Source organism: Chlamydotis macqueenii, chromosome 14, assembly GCF_036417535.1.
Source record: "Chlamydotis macqueenii isolate bChlMac1 chromosome 14, bChlMac1.mat, whole genome shotgun sequence".
Lineage (NCBI taxonomy): Eukaryota > Metazoa > Chordata > Aves > Otidiformes > Otididae > Chlamydotis > Chlamydotis macqueenii.
The window spans coordinates 14,265,371-14,287,836 of NC_141569.1; the positions used below are offsets into that span (position 1 = coordinate 14,265,371).

General features: G+C 54.5%; 1 protein-coding gene across 1 annotated transcript; it reads left to right on the forward strand.

Annotated features, from left to right (window-relative positions):
• Positions 1-12,224: 12,224 nt before the first annotated feature.
• Positions 12,225-22,208, forward strand: SPARC (secreted protein acidic and cysteine rich). Its single transcript, XM_010118100.2, has 10 exons — positions 12,225-12,330; positions 18,319-18,388; positions 18,610-18,660; positions 18,748-18,832; positions 19,260-19,381; positions 19,629-19,749; positions 19,936-20,069; positions 20,241-20,389; positions 21,094-21,242; positions 21,436-22,208. The coding sequence occupies exons 2-10, from the start codon at positions 18,332-18,334 to the stop codon at positions 21,462-21,464; spliced, it is 897 nt and encodes a 298-aa protein (XP_010116402.1). The 5' UTR covers positions 12,225-12,330; positions 18,319-18,331; the 3' UTR covers positions 21,465-22,208.
• Positions 22,209-22,466: the final 258 nt, after the last annotated feature.

Genomic DNA, 22,466 nt, shown 5'->3' on the forward strand with positions numbered 1-22,466 from the left:
AAAGTCTACAGCCTCCAAAGCCCAATCCTTTATCCACAAAAGAAAAAGCTGCCTTGGTTATCCCAGAGCCGCCTTAAGCACCACTGGCTTTTCGGCACTTTCTAATTACCGGATGACAGGCAGGGGATGATTTTAGCCAAAGGAACGGTTGCACTCAGTTGAACCACCCAGTAAATGAGAGAATTTCCAAAATAGCACCGCAGGCTGCAGAAAGCAGGCAGGGGATGGGAGATCCCCCTGGGTGCCTGCAAACGGTGATCCCTGATGGCTCGGAGAGGCAAATTGCTGTGAAATTTCAGGGTGGGAAAAGAAGGGATCGATTTGCAACAATCTCAGGAATTCCACAGGCGTGTTGTGTCTGGGTGTTAAGACTGTTACATGGGGGGATTCATGACCAAAAGATGGGGATTTTCTAGTCTTATTCTGGTGTTAAACGTTTGCTTTAAGAAACAGCCCGCCTTGGGCTTCCACCTCCCCTCGCCTGCCTGCTCCCAGCCCGGGCACGGCAGTAGCAGAGCTGGGAGCCGGATAAGCACCACGACTGAAATTTGACTTGCAGGCAGGATCATACCCCCATGCTTTTGGGGTCAACGACTGCAACATTGCCCTGACCAGCTGCTCTTTGAGCTAGAGCTGTGCAGCTGGACCCAGAGGTTCCCGTTGCACTGGGCTGGGTGTCTGTAGTCACGAGCATCACCCTAAGTGGTCGTACATCGCCGACGGAGGCCAAGTGGGTTGAAACGGTCCCTTGGAGGGATTCAAGCTCCCAGACTGGCTGGAAAAAGCTTGGTGGTCTCTCTGAGCTAAACATGCTGGGCTTGCATCTTTTCAAAAAGGTCTACAAAGACCCAATCTTCCTTGCCGCGAAGATTGCTCTGCTCTGCAATGGGTGACGCGCTGAGCTGTCGCGATGCTTGCTGCACGGATGTACAGAGCAACGCCAAAGGCCCTCACTGGTTCTCGCTCCGCCGTCGACACACACAGGGTCCCTGTGTGACCATCACAGGCAGCTTTCCACATCGCAGCTTCCAAAGCAGCAAAACACATGGGGACCTGACAGACTGCCCCTCCAAGTAAATAGAAAAAGAAAATAACAAACCAAACAAAAAACAAGCTTAATTAAGGACTTCAGGAAATGTGCACATGTGTGCTAGCCAGAGCACAAATATTTTCTGTCAGAACTGCTTTCTCCAAGGGTTCAGCAAGGTGATCGAGGCTGGATTACAGAGCGAGGGTAGCAAACAGCTCCCGGCCCCTCCGGAAGGCAGCGGCCACAGGGCACTGCTGTTCTGCGTCCTTCCCTTTCCCCTCCCGCAGTATATACTGAAGCTATTCAACCATTTGGCTAAAAGCAGATGGGGAGGGAGAGAAAACAAAGTGAGAGGAGGGGGAGAAAGGCAGCTTTTGTGCTGCCTCTGTTTGCAAAAGACAGCCCAAGCCCCTTTAGGACTAAGGTTTAATTTATTTGGCTGTGGAGAGCGGAGGTTCACAGCCCCACAGCTGCTGCAGGCGGTGGCATTTTGGGGCAGTGACAGGGAGCAGGTAGGGAGCCAGCTCTCGTGAGTGAGCAGCTCCCTCGGAGGGGCTGTGGATACAGGGGATAGGATGCAAGGTCCCTGGCTGCTCTGGGGAGAGCAGATCTGCTCTGTGACCATTCTGCTACACAGACCCGTCCCAGGCCACCTGGAAGAGACAAGGGAAACTGGTCTGCACAGGCAGGAGCTTTCAGCCTGGCCCTTCCTGCTATTGTCCCTCTGCTCATCATGCCTGTTCCTGAGCACCTCCCGAAGGACTGCTGGGTGCTGCATAGCTGGGTTTGGGTTCCTCTTCACCAGTCCAGGCCAGTGGGTTGCTGTGCTCTTACTGGGGCAGGGCACAGTGAAAAGACAGATGCTGTAGCATTTTGGAATTCTCCACAGTTCCCAGTTGGTATGAAATTACCAGGGCAGAACCATCTCTTTCTTGGTGCATCTGAAACCTGTTCACCCATTTTCAGCCGATGGATGAGAAATGTTAAAACGAGCACAGCTCATTCCCTTGTGAATGAAAGCAGACGCTTGAATGGAGCAGGAATCCGAGTACCCTCCTGCCCCATTTCAGATGAACCAAATTCCCCCCTCCCCGAAGCTCCTGCTTGGCCGTGGGCAGCGCTTGGCCCGCAGAACCCGGCATCAGCAGGGTGCACAATGCCCAGTAGTCACAACAGGGGCCGCTGGCTTAATCCGCTGTGCACAGCTTTAAAAGAAAACAACCCACACCGCTATTGTCAGGGTGATCCCACTGATTGCATCAGAAGTCTGCTACGGGGCTGTCTCGGGGGCTGGGGGGGCTGCCGGGGGTGCTGCCTGCTCAGGACGGTGTTGTAGGGAGCAGCTCTGGGGTCCCTGGGGCTGGCTCACCCGGGCTTGGCAGACGAGGCAGAGCAGAGGCTTGTGCTGTGCTGCTGACCTACAAAGAGAGCCTGCGGTCCTTTGGCCTTGCCTTGTGTCTCAGCGGAGCTGCTGGGAGTTAGTTCTTCACATCATCCCCGCAAAGGCATGGGGTGAAGAGCTTAGGGTCTCCCTTTGATGGAAAAAAAAACCTCTAATACCAGAATTTGCATCTATATTTCCCTTTATTTTTTCCTTCCCCTGGCTCTGACCAGTGCTAAATGCTTGTGCCCTCCCAGGAGCAGCCAGCAAAGCAGGCGGCTCGGTGGGAATGATCCAATTTCCAGGGCAACCGGGATGGGACTGAATCCAGAGCGTCCTCAGCTCACAGTGCCGCTCTTAGTTCTTCATGGTTTCCTCTCCATTTGCTTTCTTAATTCAGCCTGTCCTTTGCCAGGGAAGAAGCCAAAAAAGCAGAGATGTGGCACATCCAGAGTCCTCCCCGCTGGCTTTACAACTGCTGGGGGATTTTTAGCTTTCCAGTTTCAGCAGCGGCCCTCCAAGCTTGCCCTGCCCTAAGGTCAAAATTTCTCAAAGTAGGGTCAAAGCAAGAGCATAGGAAGCCAGGAGGCCAGCGCTGACTCTCTAAAGGCTCTGCGCTGAACCCTTGGCTCCTCACCAAGGGTCTGTCTGCTGGAGACAGGGACCTGTATCCCCGGGTAAGGATCATCATCCTTTGCCACTAGCACTGGGCACCCAGGGTCACCTCCGCTGTGAGCCTTTTTGGGGAAGCTGGAACTGCAATTCCTGGTGTGTCCAGGGGAAAAACCAGAAAGGTGGTGGTCCTGTGCCCCACCAACCATCTCAGCTGAGTGTCTCCAAGCCCCTCCTGCTGTTTACTTGCTCCCTGGTAGAGCCAGCCCATCCACACCTCCTCTCAACAAGGTCTCGCCGTGCCAGTGGAGCGGTGGGCACTCAGCTGCATGCCAGGCAGCTCAGTAGAGAGGCTGTGTTAGCAAGAAGCCAGCAGACCTTCTCCGTGAGCTGCCCAGGGCTCCAACAAACAGCAGGGGCTGCACTGGGATGGATGCTGGAAGAGCCGCTTTGGGGCAAGAGGAGCTGGGCATGAACCAGCTCTTGCTGTCTTGTCATGGAAAACAATAGACCCAACCCAGTGCAGGAGGGTTTCAAAATTCATCCCTAGAGCAAGATAAGTCAGAAAACCTCCAGCTATTATTTCCAGATTTACAAACCGAACAGAGGAGCTGCCAATTGCTGCCAGAGAAGAAAACTTGTTTGTGTGTGTGTGTGTGTGTGTGCGCACAAAAATGAAAGCCAGGCGTTGCTTCCCACGCCTGGAATTGTCTCTCTGGCCCCTGGCTGGGCAGTGGCTCAGCCCCACAGTGCATAGGGGAGCGGGGAGGGAAAGTGCCCCCATCCCACACTGAAATGGGCCCTCCCAGGTTTGTCGAGCAGAGCTTGTTCCCAGGCTGGATCCCGCTCCCCGACACGTCAGCCTAGGACCGCGCTCCAGATACATCCTTCTGTAGGTATAAAAAAAGGGGCTGGGAGGGGAAATCTCTCTCCCTGTTAGTCCCTCCCTTCCTTTCTTCCACACAGAGCTGCAGCGAAGTCAGGGGGAGGGATGCACTTTCTGATTCCACTGGAAAAGATTGAACATGGAGGGATTTGGGGACGGGAAAGAGAAGAGATGTCCCATCTCATCCAACCTTTTCACCCACACTTTCCCCCCAGAAGCAGCACAGATTCCCTCAGTGCCACTCGCTATTTCTAATTCCTAGGAGGAAAAGCAGCGAGATGGGCTCAGTGTCAGTGCAGTCACACCTCAGGCAGCGAGGACCTTTGCTCTTGGGTGTTGGACAAGATGACCTTCAAAAGTCCCTTCCAACCCAAATTATTCTATGATTCTATGATTCTTCGAAGTTAGCCAGGGGGGAGAGGAGCAGAAAAGAAGCCCTTGGGCACAGCAGGAGCCAAGCTCCCTCGCCCGCTGCAGGGATGCCCTTTGCTGTCCACAGTGTGCGTTAGAGAAAGAAATAGCTGAACGTCCCCGCGCAGGTATGGTGCGAGCAGCCTGGATCCAGCCGAGTGACCACCCATAATCCCAAAGCACCACGCGGTCTCCCTCCTGTTTTGCAGCTGAGTATCTCCAGAGAGGCCCAGACCATTCCCTGCACCATCCCACTCATCAAGAAAGGTGGCGTTTCCTTAATTTCCCTGTTCCCATCAAGTGAATGACAGATTTTTTTTGTGGATCCATGCCATTAACAATGCTGGTACAAATCCTGGGCAAGCTTGCTCCCTGGGGTGGCGTGGGCAGGCAGGTTACCGCAGGAGAGACGATGCAGCGAGCACCTTTGGGCAAATCTGAATGTAGGGGCTGGGGGGGAGTGACATTGCCAATGCTCGTGTTTCACCTCAGGAATTTTCTGGTTACTCTTTGCGGATACCTGATACGATTAATGTTCATTAGCAGCCTCAGCATCACACAGGAAAGAGTCCAGGGGCCTCTCCCCAGGGCTCCTATTTCAGGGCAGAAATGTTTCCATCAGTTTTTCCCATAAAAGAGAAGCTTAAAAGGGAGTTCTCCAAATCTGATGTTTTTTTAAACAGTGGTTCTGGCCCCTCCATCTCCTTAAACAGCTGCTGATAACAGACGCAGGGCATACAGCACGGGGAAACGCTGCTAATTTTAGTAGAAGGTCCCGAGGGAGGGACCCAGCTCCAGGCCAGACACGGGATGGAAAGTCACAGCGTTCGCTCAGGGCCCCGCACAACCTCGCTATTTTGGGGCTGACCACGTCCCACCTTGCCCCAAGCCCACAGGCACGGTGCAGCATCAGCCCAGAGCCTTCCCACAGCCCAGCTATTCCTGCCCGCGGTGTTCCTCCTGCCAAACCCTGGCCAAACTGGATGGTGGTTTTTTAAGGGAAGTAAACAAGTTTTAGGGCTAAACTGAGATCCCCAGAACTCTTCCTACTGAAGCACTGACGGATGAGGCATTTTCTGCATATGCCCTCATATGGCAGCTGTGTTTTCATCCAGCTAAGGGGGCTGTGTCCTCTTGGGTTTCTTTCACCCTCTGATCAGTGAAATCCCATCAAACTCCTGACAGACAAAGCAAATGATGCGTCCACTAACTGGCCCCTGCAAGGAGCAGAACATTTATGCACAGCCATAAAGATCTGAATTGTTCAAGGTAGGAAGATTTTAAGGGACCTGGACTCCCCAGGGTAGAATCCAGGCTGGGCAGGGGAGTGCGCTGGGAGATGAGCTGGAGTGAGCCAGCAAGCAGACATGGCAGGGAGGTCAGCGCTTTCGCTGGTGGTTTTGGCCTGGAGCAGCTGTGTTTGTAAATCACAGAGCCACCAGATGCTAAAATCCTCGAGTGGTTGTCACCTCTGCCCCTTCCAGCCCAGCCTGCCCTGTCCCAACAGCCCTTCACACAGCTGCTTCACGGCAGGGATGGCTCAGTCTCCCCAGACATCCCTCTCCAAAGCCTTGCTGTCCAAAAGCATTTTCTACTGTCTACCTTCTATCTTCTTTGCCTGCTTCTAAGCCTTCCTCTGACTGGCTTTTTCCTCTCTACAGGATCTTCCCAAATGCATGTTGCCAAAATCAATCCCGTTTGGTCTCCTTTAAGGGACACCCTGTTTATGGAGCCTCCTGCATCCGGCAGCCCAGCTTGTTCGTCTGGTAAATCTCAAGCCAGGGCTTGTTCTGGCATGAGCTCAGCTCAAGAAGAAAGTCTCAGAGCATTAGGCTGAAAAATGTGGATTCTCAGGGTGGATACACGCAGGCTCAGCCAGGGGTGGCCCCAGAACATCAGGCACCCCGGGCACCCCCGCGCTGTGCCCTGCCCGCTGCGCTGGGATGCAGCCACGGCTCCAGCGTGGTCCGATCCCCATCCAGGGATGCTGCAATAGCTCATCCGTGAGCGATGCTAGAGTGGACATGGCCCTTGGGGTCCCTCTGCATGGCGCAAAGCTGCTGGCTTACGCAACAGCAACAGCAGGAGGGCCGGGGCTGTACAACTGGCCGGGATGGGGACGGTGCTGGGAGCACCGAGCCGTACACAGACCGATTTACTGTGGGGCAGGGCTGGCTGCGAGGGGGATATTTTGATAGGGTTTTGCCAGCAATGATGGTTAATAGGAGGACAATAAAATCCTGTTCTTCAGCCTCCACAGGGAACTGCTAAACTTTCCAGGCTTTAATTTAACAAGCAGCCCAGCCTCCCTGTCACCAACATGCTTTGCCATCCCCAAGATCATCTCTCCCTGCTCCTCTTCACCTCCAGCAGCGCACAAGCCTGGAGGGAAGGCAGCCATCATTTCAAGCCCATGTTCTCAGCTACCATGCTCCTGCAGCCAGCAAATTGTGCTGAGGACAATAACAAACTCTGCTGTCTGCTTTGTCTCAGCCGTGATCCCCATCCATGGCAGCTCTGCCCCTTCCCCGCTTAGCCCCACTGGACACTCACCAGTCTGCTCACTGCATCGCGTCCCTCGTAGGGCAGCTGCCCAAATGGGCTCCCAGCAAATCACCAAGGGGCTCCCAGCAAAGATGGCCCAGGAAAAACACTGCTTTCACTCCCAAGATGTAAGGTTGTGGAGCTGATTAAACTAAATTAAAAGGGGTGTGGTTATCAGTGGTTATGGAGTAGCCCACTCCTCTGAGAATCAATCTAAGGGGACCTCACAGTCATGACCCGAAAAAGCAGAGGCAGCTGGCCCCAGAGAGCCTTGTGAACCCTAACATTTGCCTTTCATGTCTTTTCCCTGATCATGGTTATTGCCATTGCTTTCCAGATAACATTTGGATGTTCCGAGCTGGCACAGCTTCACCTGGGTATTCCTATCAAGGCTGCCTTTTAGGAGAGACGTTTAGGCTGTGTTTATCCACGCAAAAGAGCTGCCACTGCAGCCCGGGAGCTTCCCTCTCCCCACATGTCCCAGGGGCTTGAAGGTGGATTCCTGTTTATTTCCTTCAGCAGCTCTATTCATAGCCTTCAAAAGCTGCCAAGCCGCATCTGTCAGGCCCAAGAGGACTGGAAACTGCATCTTAGGCAAACACCAGGAGCAAGGTGGGACTGCCCGGAGCTAGCGGCGTTTGCTGCGCTTCTCCCTTAGGTGCTTTATTGCATCTTCTGCAAGTCACAGGCACATCTCCAATGCAAGGTCCCGAGCAAAGGAGAAGCTGGGCTGAAGCACCAGACTGTAATTCAGGCACACAACATCCCCGTGTTCAGGATGAATATGGAACAGTCTCTGGCAGCAAGGGAGAAGTCCTTTTAGGAAAGACAACGAGGTCCTTTGGATATTGGAGGTATTGGGCTGGGACCAAGCTCAGCCAGGCTGGATGTACCCAGACCACACATGGGAGCTTCAAAGCGGCCAAAGACCTGCTGGTGCCTGGTGTGGGGCAGTGCTGTGGGGACTCTTCGGCAGGGACGTGGTGGGGGGGCTATGGCCGTGGGGTTATGTCCACCCGTTCTGGGTGTAGCTGGGGGCAGGCTCAGCTGCAATGTGCAGACCTGACGCCCACGAGAAGCATCCAGGGCAGCGCAGGGGTAGCAGCAGCACGCAGGGCTCCCTGCTTGCAGCACGGCTGAGGAAGGTGATGGAATTTTTTTCCCATGCTTCTTTGGGCTCAGTTTGGTTTCAAGGAGGACAGATCACTTCTCCTAAGCCTGCATCCCCACACGTTTCCAAGTGAGCGAGATGATTGTTGCAGCAGTAAAATGAAAGAGGCAGGGGAGCGATCCCTCCCATGGGGCATGGGAACTGCCTTCCACCAGAGACCCCAGCGGACTGCTGGGAGAGCCCACGCACACTGTGGAAAGAGCAAGCCATCCCATCACAAGCACATCCTGGCTCCGCAGCCCGCTCCCGGGTCGTGACTCACTGCAGAGCCATGCACAGCTGCATTTCCAACCCCTGCCCCGCAGGCCTCTGGTTTACAGCTGAAGATCTGCAATGACATCCACTGCTCCATCTCCATCTGCTTCTGGCAGACCCAGCACCCTGTTTGCCTGCATCGCCCCACTGAGCCAGCTCACCCCCAGTTCATCTGCAGAGCACTGAGGCTCAGGCTCTCCCAGTCCAGGCACTGGAAGAGACCTTGCTCCATAGTCCTACAGCTGAGTCTGGGGGGAGAGTCCCATCCCACCGTGGAGAAGTCCCTGCCCTGCACAGGACAAAGACAGCCACCCTCAGGCAAGTTCCCAGGACAGTTTGGGTTCCTCCTGCCCTGTGCAGTTGGTTTCCAGTGGCCATGCATCTGCTTAGCACCAATCTAGAGGGCACAGCCTTTCTGCCTCCACCCTGCTTCTGAAATGGGAAAAACCAGAATCCCTCCTGCTGACACACTCGCAGATGGTGGGAGAGCTGGGACATTCCTGGGATAAACAGATTCCTGCCTGCTCCGCACTCGCTCGTCTCACTCGCCTTTTCCTGAGCTGGGTGCTGGGTTCCCTTCCCTTGCCTTGCCTGGGTGCTGCTGCCTTTCCCCACGCTGCCCTGTGCCTGTGAGAAGCTCAGCCTCCAGCCACACACCCAGCGATGAAGACTTAGTAAATAAATTTCCTGCAGTGGTTGCAGAGCATCCTGTTTATTTATGTACACTTTGGGTTCATTGTTTTGCAGCAGCATCCACCAGTGATTAATGCAGAAACATCCTCTCCAGAAAAACTCATTAGAGAATCCCTTCCAGAGCAGAGGGATGGCAAGGCTCCTCAGACTGACAGATTTCTGAGTAGGAGACAGCAGGATTATTAATCCTCACCTGCATCGCTTCTACCAAGCTGCTCACTCACGTTTCTCTCCTCCTCTTGCAGCAGCATTGTTCCCCTCTTGGAGAGCACCCGGGTTGTCTCAACTGCGCCAGCCCAGATCTACCCAACCTGGCTTCAAATGGGATGGAGAAATTTGGATTTTTAAATGGGGTTAGCTGGAGTTCAAACCTCAGCCCTGCAAACCTCTTGGCTTTGCTGTAAACTGAGCTCAAGCCTCGAGGGGTCTTGTCCTGTTGCGCCCGAACTGTGGTCAGAGAGCCCGAGCTGGACCTGCGAGGCCAGCCCCTTGGGTGATCTCCTGCCCACCCAGTGCCTGAGATGGCATGAGATGACCTTCTAGCATGTGTGAGGTCCAGGTTTCCTCTTGGCAGCCTGACACCTCTGTGATGGCCCCACTAAGCCTTATAACTGTGGAGAGGTCTTTTCAGGACTTCCTTTGCAGGGTCTCGGTCATTTCTGGAGCTTCTTAAAACTGCTGAGATTAAAGAGTCAGCCAGTTGCTCCAGGCTCTTGTTTCCCTCTCTGTGCGATCCCTCTCCATCCCACTGCCGACAATGCACACCCGGGCCTGGCAGCGTGCCCCTCGCCCCAGGCAGGACCCCGTGAGGACCCCTCACTCCCACCCACCCAGGGCTCACCGCCATGAGCTCAGGGGCCACTTCCAGATGTGACTGCATCACCGTGGCAGGCCGCTTTTTGCTTTCGCTCAAAACCAGGGTTTAAGCCGCCACGTATATAAAGAAATCCCTGTTATAATTATCTTTCTGGCACTGTCATTTTTCTAAGCCCTTAGAAGAGGGCTTGGCTTCAGGCTACAGTGAAGAGCACTAAGCAATTGCCACGTCAGCTAGAAAAGACGTGGTTTCCTTTCTCTATTTTTTTTTCCTCCCTAAAATTTTTTCCAGATGTCTTTTTTTTTTTTTTTTTTTTTTTTCCTTAGGAGAAATACCAGCAGCTGTATGATTTCAATGTGAGCCGTGACTAATCCAGCGCAGAGACCATTCAACGGGAGCATTCAACTCCTCGGAGTGCGAGTCAAGCAAATGAAACTTTGGCTTAGGGGATGTGTGGCCTCTGGAGCCAAACTGGGCCTACGAACGGCCCTGAGCTGCATGGGAAGCTATGGACACTTCTGGTGGGAGGAGAAGATGCTCCCAAGGCCACAGGTGGTTGTCTGTGTTAGAAGGACCCATGGAGTCTTAGACACCATCGCAAAGCTGGCCTCCACATGGAGCCAGAAAGGTTGTGTGGGGTATTTATGGATGTCTCTGTGAATGATACCAACATCCACATATCAGTGACCAGGGATGGCTTTTGAGTGGTGTGTAGCCAAGTAATGACATGGGTGAAGAAGACTTTCTTCTCTTGTTCTTTGCCAGCAGCCTCCCAGGCTGCCTGATCACCGAGATCGACCATCTCACTCGGAAGTGATGATGGTTTCTCACAGCCCCTTCCCCTATCTTTCCCCTCCCCTTTCCCTTTCTGTTTGGTTTAAATTTTGTTTCTTGTTGGCCATACGGTTGTTTAGGCCTACATCTGGTTTTTTGTATATGCAGCAGAAGCGCTGTGAGGCTGGATGAGGAGTGAGCTGATAAAGAACCATAAATCATGGAGTAACAGGCGTCCTACAGAGCAAGGAGCCAGCACAGCCCATCAAGTTGGGACAGGCCAGTTCCTATGTTGACATCTAAATCCTCAGCAACACCAGTGGGAAGAGTTAAGCACCCAGAACGATGCCTCAGCCCCTCTGAAAGATAGCGTGTAATCATGAGGAATGAACCCAAACCCCAGGCAGCTGAGACACAACACGATGTTACATTTTGTTATGAGCTCAGGTGTCCTTCACCCAGCATCCGCAGCCAGACTGCTGGTGCCCGGATGGCTTGTCCTCGTTCCTGCTGCTACACGAGCCACCGTCTTTCCAGCAGCCCCTGGAGTGCAACCTTGCATCGCCCTGGTCGGGGTGAGGGTTGGTGGTGCAGGTGGATCACAAGCTGTGACAGCCCTGTATGTCATGGAGGCACTCTTTAGGGATGCCCAAATTCCAGCAATTGGACAGCCTCTCTTTTTGGCTGCTGGTTGTACTTTGTAATGCATTGCCATGACCGTTCTGGTGCATAAAGCCGTGCTGTCTGGTTCTGCCAGGGGAGCAGATGATCCCTAAATCCTCTCAGTCGTGGTGAGATGCAAGGAGAGAGGAGCTGGGTTTTCACCCTGAGCACAGAGAGGAACAGATGGGGAAAAACAGCTCCAAAGAGCTTTGCTGGCTGGCTGCCTCTGCCTGGGCAGCTGCTCCAGCTGAGTTATGATCTGTAAGGTCAAAAAGCTTGGTGAAATCTGAAGAGACCATCGGATTGAACCGAACGGCAATTTCTGTGGGTTTTGCTCAGTCAGTCTGCTGGACGGTGACCACAGCAGAGACCAATCTGCTGAGAGCCACATCTGGCAGCCCAGCATTTCTCTGCCTACATGGAGCATATTTCAGACATCTCATAACTCCCCACGTTCTCTGGATCATTCTTTCCTCTCCCTCCCTGCAAAGGCAGTCCCAGACGGCAGCAGTGTTAGGAGAGAGGATGGAGGAGCCAGGACTCTCCTGCCTTCTTCTGCATTCCCCTGAGGATGGGAAACACCAGCTCAGGGACTGAATTGCCCTGTTGTGAAATGATAGCATTTAAGATTTTAATTTCAGTAGGCCAAGGTGCTAGGAGGTGCTCAAACCAAGCCGAGAGATGATATTCCTCCCTGCTCCCCCCATGTTGTTAGTCTGAGAGAGCCAGAGAACTGACAAACTCGTTGCAGCAGTGCAGGCAGCTGCTGTGACAATGACTCTGCTGGGAAGGTTGTGCTGGGGGCTGATCTGTCCCTGCGCGGGACCCCCTTGATATCCAGCCCCGCTTGATTTCTCTGGCCTATCCTTTGGACCCAGACTGTGCCTCAGCCCGTCTTTTGAGCGGGTGGGACTGCCCACTGGTGAGAGAGGGAGAGGAAAAGACCGATTTGGAAAGATAGCGAGGAGGAGGAGAGGCAGCGGAAAACCCAGCCCACCCTTTGGCTTCCTCCTGCCTCCTTCTAAAACCTGCAGATTCCTCCAGCCCGTCCAAGCGCCTGAAGTGTCCTCAGCCCAGCTGCCGGGACTGCGAGGTATGGCCCGACGCCTTCGTGTTTGCCTTCGCCGTGCTATTTCTCCTGGCATGGGGGTCCTGGTAGCCCCACTCCTGAGGCTCCCTGGCCCAGGAGCCGCTCTGCGGGTCCATGGGGTGCATCTGGCGCTCGGTGATGTATCACTTGGGGTCCCATGGCGTCTGCACTTAGAGACCTTCCCTGATTTCTTCTCTTTCTCCTCTCTGCAGCATCTCTGCTCCTAAACCAAGTCTGTTACTGTATTTCACTGCCAGCTCACCAGCTTTAACACTTTGGTGGCATCTGACTGTAAAGCTTTAACCTTCCCTAGTTTTTCCCTCTCCTCCCTTTTTCCCCTCTGGGTTTTCAGCTGGGGGGGTATTTCCTTAGCGAGATGCGTGAGACTGATGTCTGGGCACATCAAACCCACTGCAGAGCAAATCAGATCCAGTTACAAACCAGTTCCCGTAACACCCAGCCTGAGGTGTGTCGGCAGGTGATGTTTTACTCACCAGAGTATCTAGAGGAAGAACAAAAGAGCTGTCGACTCCATCTCAGCTTTTTTTTTTTTTTCTTTCAGTACGCCCGCTCTTATTTCTCCTAAAAAAAAAAAAAAAGCGACACTCAGCTTTTTGTTCCAAGCAGCCTTTGAAACCATGTCAAGTCCTGCTGCCTTAACTTCAGCTGATAGACTGTTGGAGAGATAGAGGTTGCAGGAGAGGAGGAACAAAGCTCTTTTTTGTTTTTTTTTTTTTTTTTATAAAGTTTTAAGAACTTGGGCTCAGTCAGGCACAATTTTAGGTCCACGGAGAAAAGCCGAGGGTTTGTTTCCTTTAAAGGCAGCTGCTGTCCTTCGTGTCCCGGTGACGTGCTGGCAGTCCAGCTCTGCTCTTTGTGTCCCTGCTCTCTTGCATCCAGCCAAGAAAAAGAAACCTAACAGGATGGGGGCTGAACTCCCACCCGAACAGAAAAGCAACAGTTCCGAGTGGGAGCGAACTCGGGGGCGCGGGGAAGGTCGCTAGTACTCCGACCCCTCAGTTACTACCAACTAGAAACAGCCCAAAAACTCAGCAACCCTCTGAAAGGACAAAAGCGAATCGCAGCCATTTGTTAGGGTCGATCGGGCGAGTTTTAAGTGGAAATAAAAGGCTGTCACATTCCGCGCCACAGTTAAAGCCAGGCTATTGTCTGCCACATAGGCAGGAGTGGGGATGCGGGCGGTGTTGGGAGGGGGAAGAGGAGAAATAAACTTTTCAAACTTTTTTTCAAGCCCCTCCTTCCATAACTCTCTGCTCTTCCATGACTCAGCCCCAGAGGAATGTCGGCTCCCATGGAAACCCTTTCTGGGTCCTCTGGTCGGAGGGATGTCGGGGCTGTTATCGCGGAGCGGCTGTGGCAGGGCGAGCCCAGGGAATGCTTTGAAGATGGTTTGCATTTTTGCAGCACGTTTAGCAGACGGTTTCCTCTCTCTCTCCTTCGCGGAGCAGTGCGAGATCAGCTTTCTGCATCCCCCGGGAGCCAGGGGGACCGCTTGCACCTGGCACAGAAGTATCCCGGCTGCTTTTGGCACTGCCCTGCATCCAGCCCGAACAGAAGGAAAAGCTCAGGCGGGACAGCAAAATGCCGTATCGCCTGCCCTTCTGACTGAGCTCTGCCAAGGGCTCCTCTGAGAACCGCTGCTTGCAGCCCGGGTCTCATCCATGCACTTTTCTTGGTTAATTTAACCGTTTCCCAGCATGGGTGCGATTTGCAATCCAAAGGACGACAGCTTCAAGCTACCATGTACCTATGGTGGCACATGGGCTCTTGCCCTTGTATCAATATCAGCCCTGTAAGATCTGGAGCATTTAAAAGCGGAATCAGAGCTGCTCCGCTCCCTGAAGAGGGAATGGGTTAACACAGCGTGGTGGTGTAGACGTGTCTGTAGTGACTGCATGGACAGATGGGGTTGGTAGATCTTTTTTTTTTTTCCTTTCCGTGTTTTACTCAGAGAGTGTCAGTGTGTGCACGAGCTAAAGGGAATTTCACTTCCATGGAACCTAGCTTGGCTTGCTGAGCCCGCGCACTGCGTGCGAGGGAAGCGTGCGGGTGGCAGGAGGAAGGGTGGCTTTTGCCCGGCCTTCTGTTCCTGCCCCGCTCCTCTGGGACCCAGCGCAGCCTCGGCACGTCCCAGCGAGCCCACACCCCAGCAGCACTGCTCGGACACGCAGGGGCCTGCTCGGCAGGGAGCTTTACGGGACTCACACAAACAACTCTGACTTCAAACCGAATTTTAGCCCAGGAGTGGCTTGCTGGGTAAAGCTCAGAGGGTCTTGCTTGCACAGGGAGGTCAGGGCCAGATGGTGGGGTCACGGCCCTCGTGTTGAGTCTCTGCGGTGGCCTCACTTGGTCGCCCATCTGCACCTTGAAATCTATGTCCTATGGTGGGGTTTGGAGGGAGAAGCTTTCTCTGGGTCAGTCCTGCCTTTCTGTTCAGTCTGAGGTGCTGGGGCAGGTCAGACCCTGCAAGGAGCAGATGGAGGGTGGGTGCAGGAGACCCTGCTGCTCAGGCTGGCTGCCTCCTGCTTGGCCGGGCCGGGGTGCGGGCTGGGAGCCAAGACACGGGAGGGTTTTTGCCCAACAATTACCCACTCTGCTCTCCACTGCTGGTGACGGGAGGTGGCAGCAGGACCCCTCATCCCAGTTAGCGGTGGAGGCAGCTGGGATTATCCCAGTGGCCTCAGGGAGGAGCTGTCAAAGTGGCCAGGCAGAGACTCCTCCCTGCGCTAACGTGGCATCCCAAAGGGCTTATGCAACCCTGGCCAGGGCCAGCGCCACATGGACCATGCTCCACCATCCACAGAGCCTCCTGTGAGGCTGCACCTGCCCGCTCCTCATCCTCCCCCAGCCCACAAAGGCCCCAGGCCGGGCAGGAGGAGACAAGAGGGACCCATGGACCCCAGTGGCCCTGCTCTGTGCATCACTGCAGGATATTTTCCCCAGTAGCAGAAATTTCTGATGGTGCTACAGGATTGAGGGGAGGGAGGTAGAGAATTTGCCAGGGTAGCTTGCTTTGAATTTATGGAGGTGCTGAGGGTCAGTCTCAGACCTCTCTACAGCAATGGCTGCAAGATGCAAGGAGCAGCTGGTGCTGAGGGGTGGCCTGGGCTGTGCTGGGAAGGTGAACCATTGAGAGGGTTTTATGGCAGCCGCAAGACTGGGTTGAGACAGCAACTGGGAGCTGAAGTCTCCACTGAGGATGCAAGCGGGGTCAAGCGTCAGACAGGCAGTGGAGGCCATGGGTCCGGCAGTCCGTGGGTGCCAGGCTGTCCCCACCACCAGCAGTCAGGAGGGCAGGCCTGAGGAGGGGGTGGTGACCGTGGAGGCTTCTCCTATTTTATGTTCAGCAGCCCTCTGTGCCTACGATGTGCTGGTTCCCAGCATCTTGCAAAGTGCTGGCTTCTGTTGATTCCTTTAAGATACAGAAGGGTAAAAGTCTCTGCTTGCTAAAATCTCCTAGTCCTGCTTCCCTCTGTCCAAAATGACCTTCTACTGTGCCCCATTGCTCTGCCCCCCATGCCACCCTCCATGGGGCTCTTGCAGAGAGGTGCCAGGCTTTCCCAGAGCAGGGCCCCTCGCAGGGATCCCTCCCAAGCCCCTCCGGCTGGGGGATGGATGCTGAACTCACGGTATGGCCCAGCTGCCAGCTCCAAAGAGCATCTGCTGGGATAGCAGAACCATGGCAGGTCCACAAGCAGGGAGAGTCCACCGTGGGCCAGGCTCTTCTGCCAGAGCAGCTCTGTGCGCAGGGCTCCTGAGCCGTTATTTTAGGACTTTTTGCCATCAGGCTTTCAGGAAAAAGCGTGCCTTTGCAAAACAGCCAGGAGATCACAGACACTGCAATGTCCTCTGTGCACAGGCTCTGCCTCCAGGAGGATGTTGTTTTTCAAATAAACTTGTTTTCCCGTCTCCAGCATGAGACAGCTCTGCAGAGCCTGTTTGCTCAGGCTCTTTCGTGCTCCTTCTTCCTCCAAACACAACACTGGCAGCTCTGACTGTCTGCTGGCTCCTAGCAAGCATGTAATTCCCTGACCCCAGCTTACTACATGCCCAGACTTTGAAATTCAGTCTTTTTTGGGGCTTGGGGAAATGATCTGAGATGGCCTTGGTCTGGGGTTGGGTTCTTCTTAATCCATCTTCCACGTGTCCGTGCACTGCCCTCTCCTCCAGGCTGGGCACTGCTGTGTTTCTGCCCAGTGAGCATCACTGCACCTCAGAGCATCTTCCAAAGCAAACAAGCCCCTTGGGAGAAGCCCAGGAGGAGCTTTTACAAGCCAGGGGATGGCAGCAAGGGAGGAAATGGCCAGATTCACCAGTACTTTTCCACCTCACTTCTCAAACCACCCCTCCAGAAGCAAAGAACCAGTAATCTCTCCTGGCAAATGCCGGGAGAGCTCTCAGCAGCCTCCAGAACAAATAAAGGCGAAGGGAAGGGACGGCGTGTGCCGAATGGGAGAGCAGGGAGCTGCTCAACTGCAGCCTCGCCAGAGCAAATGGTCTCCTCCACTCCCACCTGCAGCCCCTCTCCCCACAGGTCCTCCATCCCACCACAACAGCCGTCCCCACCACCATGCTCCCAGCCCTCCGACATCCCTGGAAAGCTGCTCTCCATGCTCTCACACCTATTTTGCATGGGCATGCTGCCGGGGCTGGGTGAAACACTGAGAGTGGAAGGAGGATTTCAGCCTCTGCGTGGCCAAAACTTGCTAAATTAGGAAGCACAGCCCAGCTTGGCCCTGGCAGCACAGCGTTGGCACAGTTTTGTACCCAGAGAGCTGCTGTGCATGGGGAGGAAGGGAAGCGATGCGTTGGCAAATTAGATATCCATCCACGCTTGCTGGGAGAGAAGAAGACACCTTGTCCAGCACTTTTTGTCCCAGGAAAGCCATCCCAGCCCCAGGGAGCGGGTGGGCTGCGATGTCCTGGCTACGCAGGTGGAGCGGAGGAGGGTGAGCGGAAGGGAGGCAGCGGAAGCCTTGGCAAGGGGACAAGTCCCCTCGCTGGCAGGAGAAAAACGGGGGGTGTTTCGCTCTCCCAGCGGGCGGAAGGGAGCGGGCAGCCCTCACTGTGGGATGTCAGGAGTGGGATGCCACCGGCATACTAAGCGGCCAGCTGAGCTCCTCTCTGCCCTCACACAGAGGGGCTCAATCCTGCCAAACAGGATCCGGGGGGGACAAGGACAGGGCTATTTCACCAGCTGTGCTCTCCTGGCTCGCATCGTGGCCAAGCTGGGCTGCCTGGCTCACTCATCCCACAGAATCCCTGCAACAGCCCAAATCAGGAGGGTGCAAAGGGCTCATCCTCCTGGAGCTCATCTCCCAGCAGGACACAACCCCAGAGCATCCTGGATTCTTCAAAACCAGTTTGGGGACCCTCAGGTCTGTGCAGGAAAGGGAAAAACTATAGCAAAGACCTCAACAAGTGGAGGTGCTGGGGCAGGGGACTGGTCCCTGATACCCTTAGAGTTGTCTGTGTCCATGTGGGCAGCGGTTTCCTCAAATGCCCCATCTCACTGTCTCTCTGTTCTCTTTTTCCTTCCTCCACTTTCGTTGTTCCTCTGATTGACGAGTAAAATGGTAGAGAGTTTCATTGCCTGTACCTGAGGCTTGTATCAGGGGCTTTTAACATGAAAAATGCCTTTTTTTTCAGTCTAAAAAAGCTCCTGTGAAGGAAAGGGGAGCTGCCATTTTCACGGCAATTTTTTTAAAGGTATCCAGGAAACCAACAGAAATCTGAACTCCCGACGTCCCATTTTGCAAAATCAAAAGAATTTGTCTTGGACACATGATTTGGTTTGAGGTTTCGGCTATAAAAGCCAGCATGTCGGGCTATAATATTGAACAGACGAGGAAGGAAATGAAGAGAACACCCTTTTCTCAGTGTCTGACCGCCAGCCGTGAGCTCAGCCTGGAGCCGAGCGGCACTCGGTGGCCTCCTTCCTCATCCCTCCTTCTCCTCTCCTTTATTCAGGGTTTGCTGAAAAATGAGGGCCTGGATTTTTTTCCTTCTCTGCCTGGCAGGGAAAGCCCTGGCAGCTCCGGTAAGTACGGGAGACAACAGAGCCTCTCTGCCGTCGGGGTTGTCCATCCGATGTATCTGATGGGGATTTTCTTTTGTAACAAATAAATCCTTGAGGGATGGAGGGGGTGCAGTGGGGGGAAAGGAAGCCCAAAAGTGTCCTGTCCACCTGTCCTAGTGGGTCACCCCGCCTTGGGACCATTCTGCCCACGGGCCCCAGCTCATGGTCCTTTTCCCCTGCAGCAGGAAGCTCTGCCTGATGAGACAGAGGTCATCGAAGACCCCACCACAGAGGTAGGTGACTCTGCTCCTCCTCATCCCCCCAGAAATGGGGCCCAGCTCTTTTTGCACCCTTCCCAGAAACACTGACCTCTTTTGCAGGAGCCCGTGGGGGCTAACCCTGTCCAGGTGGAGGTGGGAGAGTTTGAGGAACCCACGGAGGATGTAGAGGAGATTGTCGCAGAGAGTAAGTCGCTTTTTCCCTGCCCTCCAGCAGGCAGAGACACCTTCCCTTTCCTGGACTGGGGAGCTTTAGCCACCCCAAACAGTCAGGGGTTTCTTTGAGAAGGGCTGTAGCACAAGGATGATGCCAACCTAGATGCACACTTAAAAGCAAGAGAGGTACATGACCTCTTTCTTGCACTGGATTCTCCATAACCCCTTTTTTTGCAACAGAAAAGCCATTGCATTGTGTGGCTACAGAAAGGAGTCCAGGATTAGCCCAAGGGCTAACATGAGCTTCTGGAGACCCTCACATCTTCCTAGTGCAGGGAGAGAGGCTTGGGGCTATCCCTGGTGAAATGTCCACCTTCCCTCTGTGCTGAGACTCCCCAGGCAACTCGTGGGAGGTGAGGGTGGGACAGACTCTGACTTTGCTCCCTGCCCTCTCCCAGACCCCTGCCAGAACCACCACTGCAAGCACGGCAAGGTGTGTGAGGTGGATGACAACAACTCGCCCATGTGTGTGTGCCAGGACCCCTCCAGCTGCCCAGCCACCACCGGCGTCTTCGAAAAGGTCAGGGCAGAAGCTGCTTGATGGGCCAGAGCGGGGAGGGACCTCACATGGGACACTGCCTGAGATGGTGGAGGAGACAGCAGAGTCAGGGTGGCAGGTTCTCATCTGGCCTCAGCCAGCAGTGACCAAGGAGCTCTTATCCACCCCAGGAAACAAGTAAACATCTAATTTGGAGGTTCTTCCTACTCACCTCACAGCAGGGCTGGGCTTCAGTGTTCCTCATGCAGCATCTCTCCGTCACACGCAGGTCTGCGGCACCGACAACAAGACCTACGACTCCTCCTGCCATTTCTTTGCCACCAAGTGCACCTTGGAGGGAACCAAGAAAGGACACAAGCTGCACCTGGACTACATTGGGCCTTGCAAATGTAAGTGAAGCCATTCCCTTAGACAAGGGGACCACTAACCTGAGCACAGCCCCCTTGCCCATGGGCTGAGGGAGACCAAAGGTCAAGGTAGATGCAGGGCTGCAGTGGGAGGGCACCGGGGCTGCGTGTCCGAGGTCTGGGGCTGCATGTCCAGGCATTGTGCTGACCATCATGTATGGCTTCCAGTCATCCCCGCCTGCCTGGACACAGAGCTGACCGAGTTCCCCCTGCGCATGCGGGACTGGCTGAAGAACGTGCTGATCACCCTGTACGAGCGAGATGAGGACAACAACCTGCTGACCGAGAAGCAGAAACTCAAGGTGAGGGATTGGGGAGGGAGCCTGAGAGCTCGCCCCACCAGTGGAGCCCAGCACACACAGGGGGTCCATCCAGAATGGCCTGTGGACACTCCATCTAAAGCCCCTTCCAGGGTTCCCCCCTTGCACCTTGTTGCCCTGCTGACAAGGTCTCCCCGGCCTCTCCTATGACAGGTGAAGAAGATTCACGAGAATGAGAAGCGCCTGGAAGCTGGTGACCACACTGTGGAGCTGCTGGCCCGTGACTTTGAGAAGAACTACAACATGTACATCTTCCCCGTGCACTGGCAGTTCGGGCAGCTGGACCAGCACCCCATCGATGGGTGAGTGTCCGCAGAGCGGGATGGAGGCCGCCACCAGGACCCTTTCCCACTCAAGGACTGGGGTGCTTTGGTGGCAGAAAGTGTCGAAGCAGGCTGGAGATGTGACACAAGTAGGTGGCTGGTGGCAGAGGCACAGCCCTGTGGAGGGACAACCCCTGCACACATCTGGCAGGGGCTGGGGCAAACTGGGCTGGGGTAGAGGCAGTTTTTCCTTCTGCAAAAAGCCCTTCTGCAGAAAGAGCGACCTCCCCGAGCCCCAGCTGCTCCCATCTCCCTTGCATGGAGTTTCAGTCTTCTCAGATTTACTGTCTTATGGTAGTTCCCAAAAATATCTTAGTCCAAAGGGCCTGGGATAACTTCAGCAGCTGAAATAGCAGCTGCTGGCTCGGCCGTGAGCTGGAGATGGGTGCAAGTGCGATCACACACACAGACACATGGGGTGGGGACAGGGGGCCAGGACCCCCAGCTGCTGGCTGGTTTGTGACTAGCAGAGCCAGTTGCAAAAGCACACACCAGTCCTTGACCTTCACGATGCTCAGTGGCAGATACTGGGAGGTCACTGGGACAGCAGTCAAACCAGACAGAGAGCTGGGACCAGCATCTTGCCCCACGCTGGCTCCCACACCCGGCACAGCACCTCAGCTCCCACGGGAGGGTGGCTGGCGGTGGCGGGCAGCACATTGACCATGCGGTCACCTTGGCAGGTACCTGTCCCACACCGAGCTGGCCCCTCTCCGTGCCCCCCTCATCCCCATGGAGCACTGCACCACCCGCTTCTTCGAGGCCTGCGACCTGGACAATGACAAGTACATCGCCCTGGAGGAGTGGGCCAGCTGCTTCGGCATTAAAGAGCGTAAGTAGGGAGAGAATGGGGCTGGGGGGGACACTGAAAAGCACCCCCAAAGCCCCCATTTGGGATGGAGCAACGCATTCCTGCTGGTCCTGAGGAGGGAAAAGCAGGGGAGAGTGGGGAGGGGGGATCGCAGGGCAGTGAGACCCTGGGAGCATCCGCCTCCTGACCTCGTCTCTCTCTTTTCCTTCCACAGAGGACATAGACAAGGATCTTGTGATCTAAAGCCCCAGCTTCCTTCTCTGCTGCCAACTTTGTCTTGTTTTAACCTTCCCACTTCCTTCGGTTTTTAAGCCGCTTTTGTTTTGTTTTGTTTTTCCCTGGGAACAAGGTGCTAATATAGATCTAAACGTATGTAGTAACGGTGCTAAGAGAAATAACAGTCCTCGTTCATAGCCTCAGCTATTACCACTAGATACTCACTTGGCTGCTTCCACGTGCTCTTACCAGCCCTTTCTTCCTCTGACGCGTCTTCACCTTTGACCGACCCTGTTCCTGTCCTAAATATCCGCTCCGTCTCCGGATCCGCTCTCGGATCGGCTTCTCTTAACTTCTTACTAACAGCATGTTCTTGGACACGTCGGCGTAGACGCAAAGACCTCTCAGCCGATCCACCGCCCCCAGTTACAGACTGCCAGCGAGGGCAGGCAGAGCCTGAGGATGTAGGAGGACTGGGCTTTTCCAGCAGAGCAGCTATGGGTGACATTGTGGTCACCCAGCTCGTGGTAGGGGGGAAGGAGAGGGGTGAGAAAGACAGAGTGGCAGGATTTTGGTTTACTTTTTTTTTTTTTTTCCTTTCATTCCCAGGGCTTGAATTTAACAATCATTTGGCACGAAAAAAAAAAAGGGCTAATCGAACAAACAAATAGGCAAACACACAAAATTTAAAACAAATAAAATGAAACGCATCCCATCCTGTAAAATCCCCTTGAAAAATAAAGGTTTGAAAGTGCTACGTGCTTTACCATACTCAAGGATCATACCGCTGTTGTGTCTTCTGTGCTGCGAAGGGAGATGGGGTGCGGCCGCCTGTTCCCCGGGGTGCGTGTGGCTGACCTTGCCATTGTGATTCTGCTGTAGCCAAGCTGAAGCTCTGGGCTCTCCCCAAATCACGGTGCCCTTGAGCATTTCCCACCTCTGCCTTGGTCGTGCTTAAATTCCAGCCCTGCTCTCCCAGGGAAGCTGTGTCAGGCTTGGAAGGGAAATTTCTGCTCAGAAAGAGGCGTG

Coding starts and splice junctions, on each gene's coding strand:
- SPARC (XM_010118100.2), top strand. CDS start 18,332: ATGAGGGCCTGGATTTTTTTCCTTCTCTGCCTGGCAGGGAAAGCCCTG. Junction 20,070..20,240: donor CCGAGAAGCAGAAACTCAAG/GTGAGGGATTGG, acceptor CTCCTATGACAG/GTGAAGAAGATTCACGAGAA. Junction 20,390..21,093: donor GACCAGCACCCCATCGATGG/GTGAGTGTCCGC, acceptor TCACCTTGGCAG/GTACCTGTCCCACACCGAGC.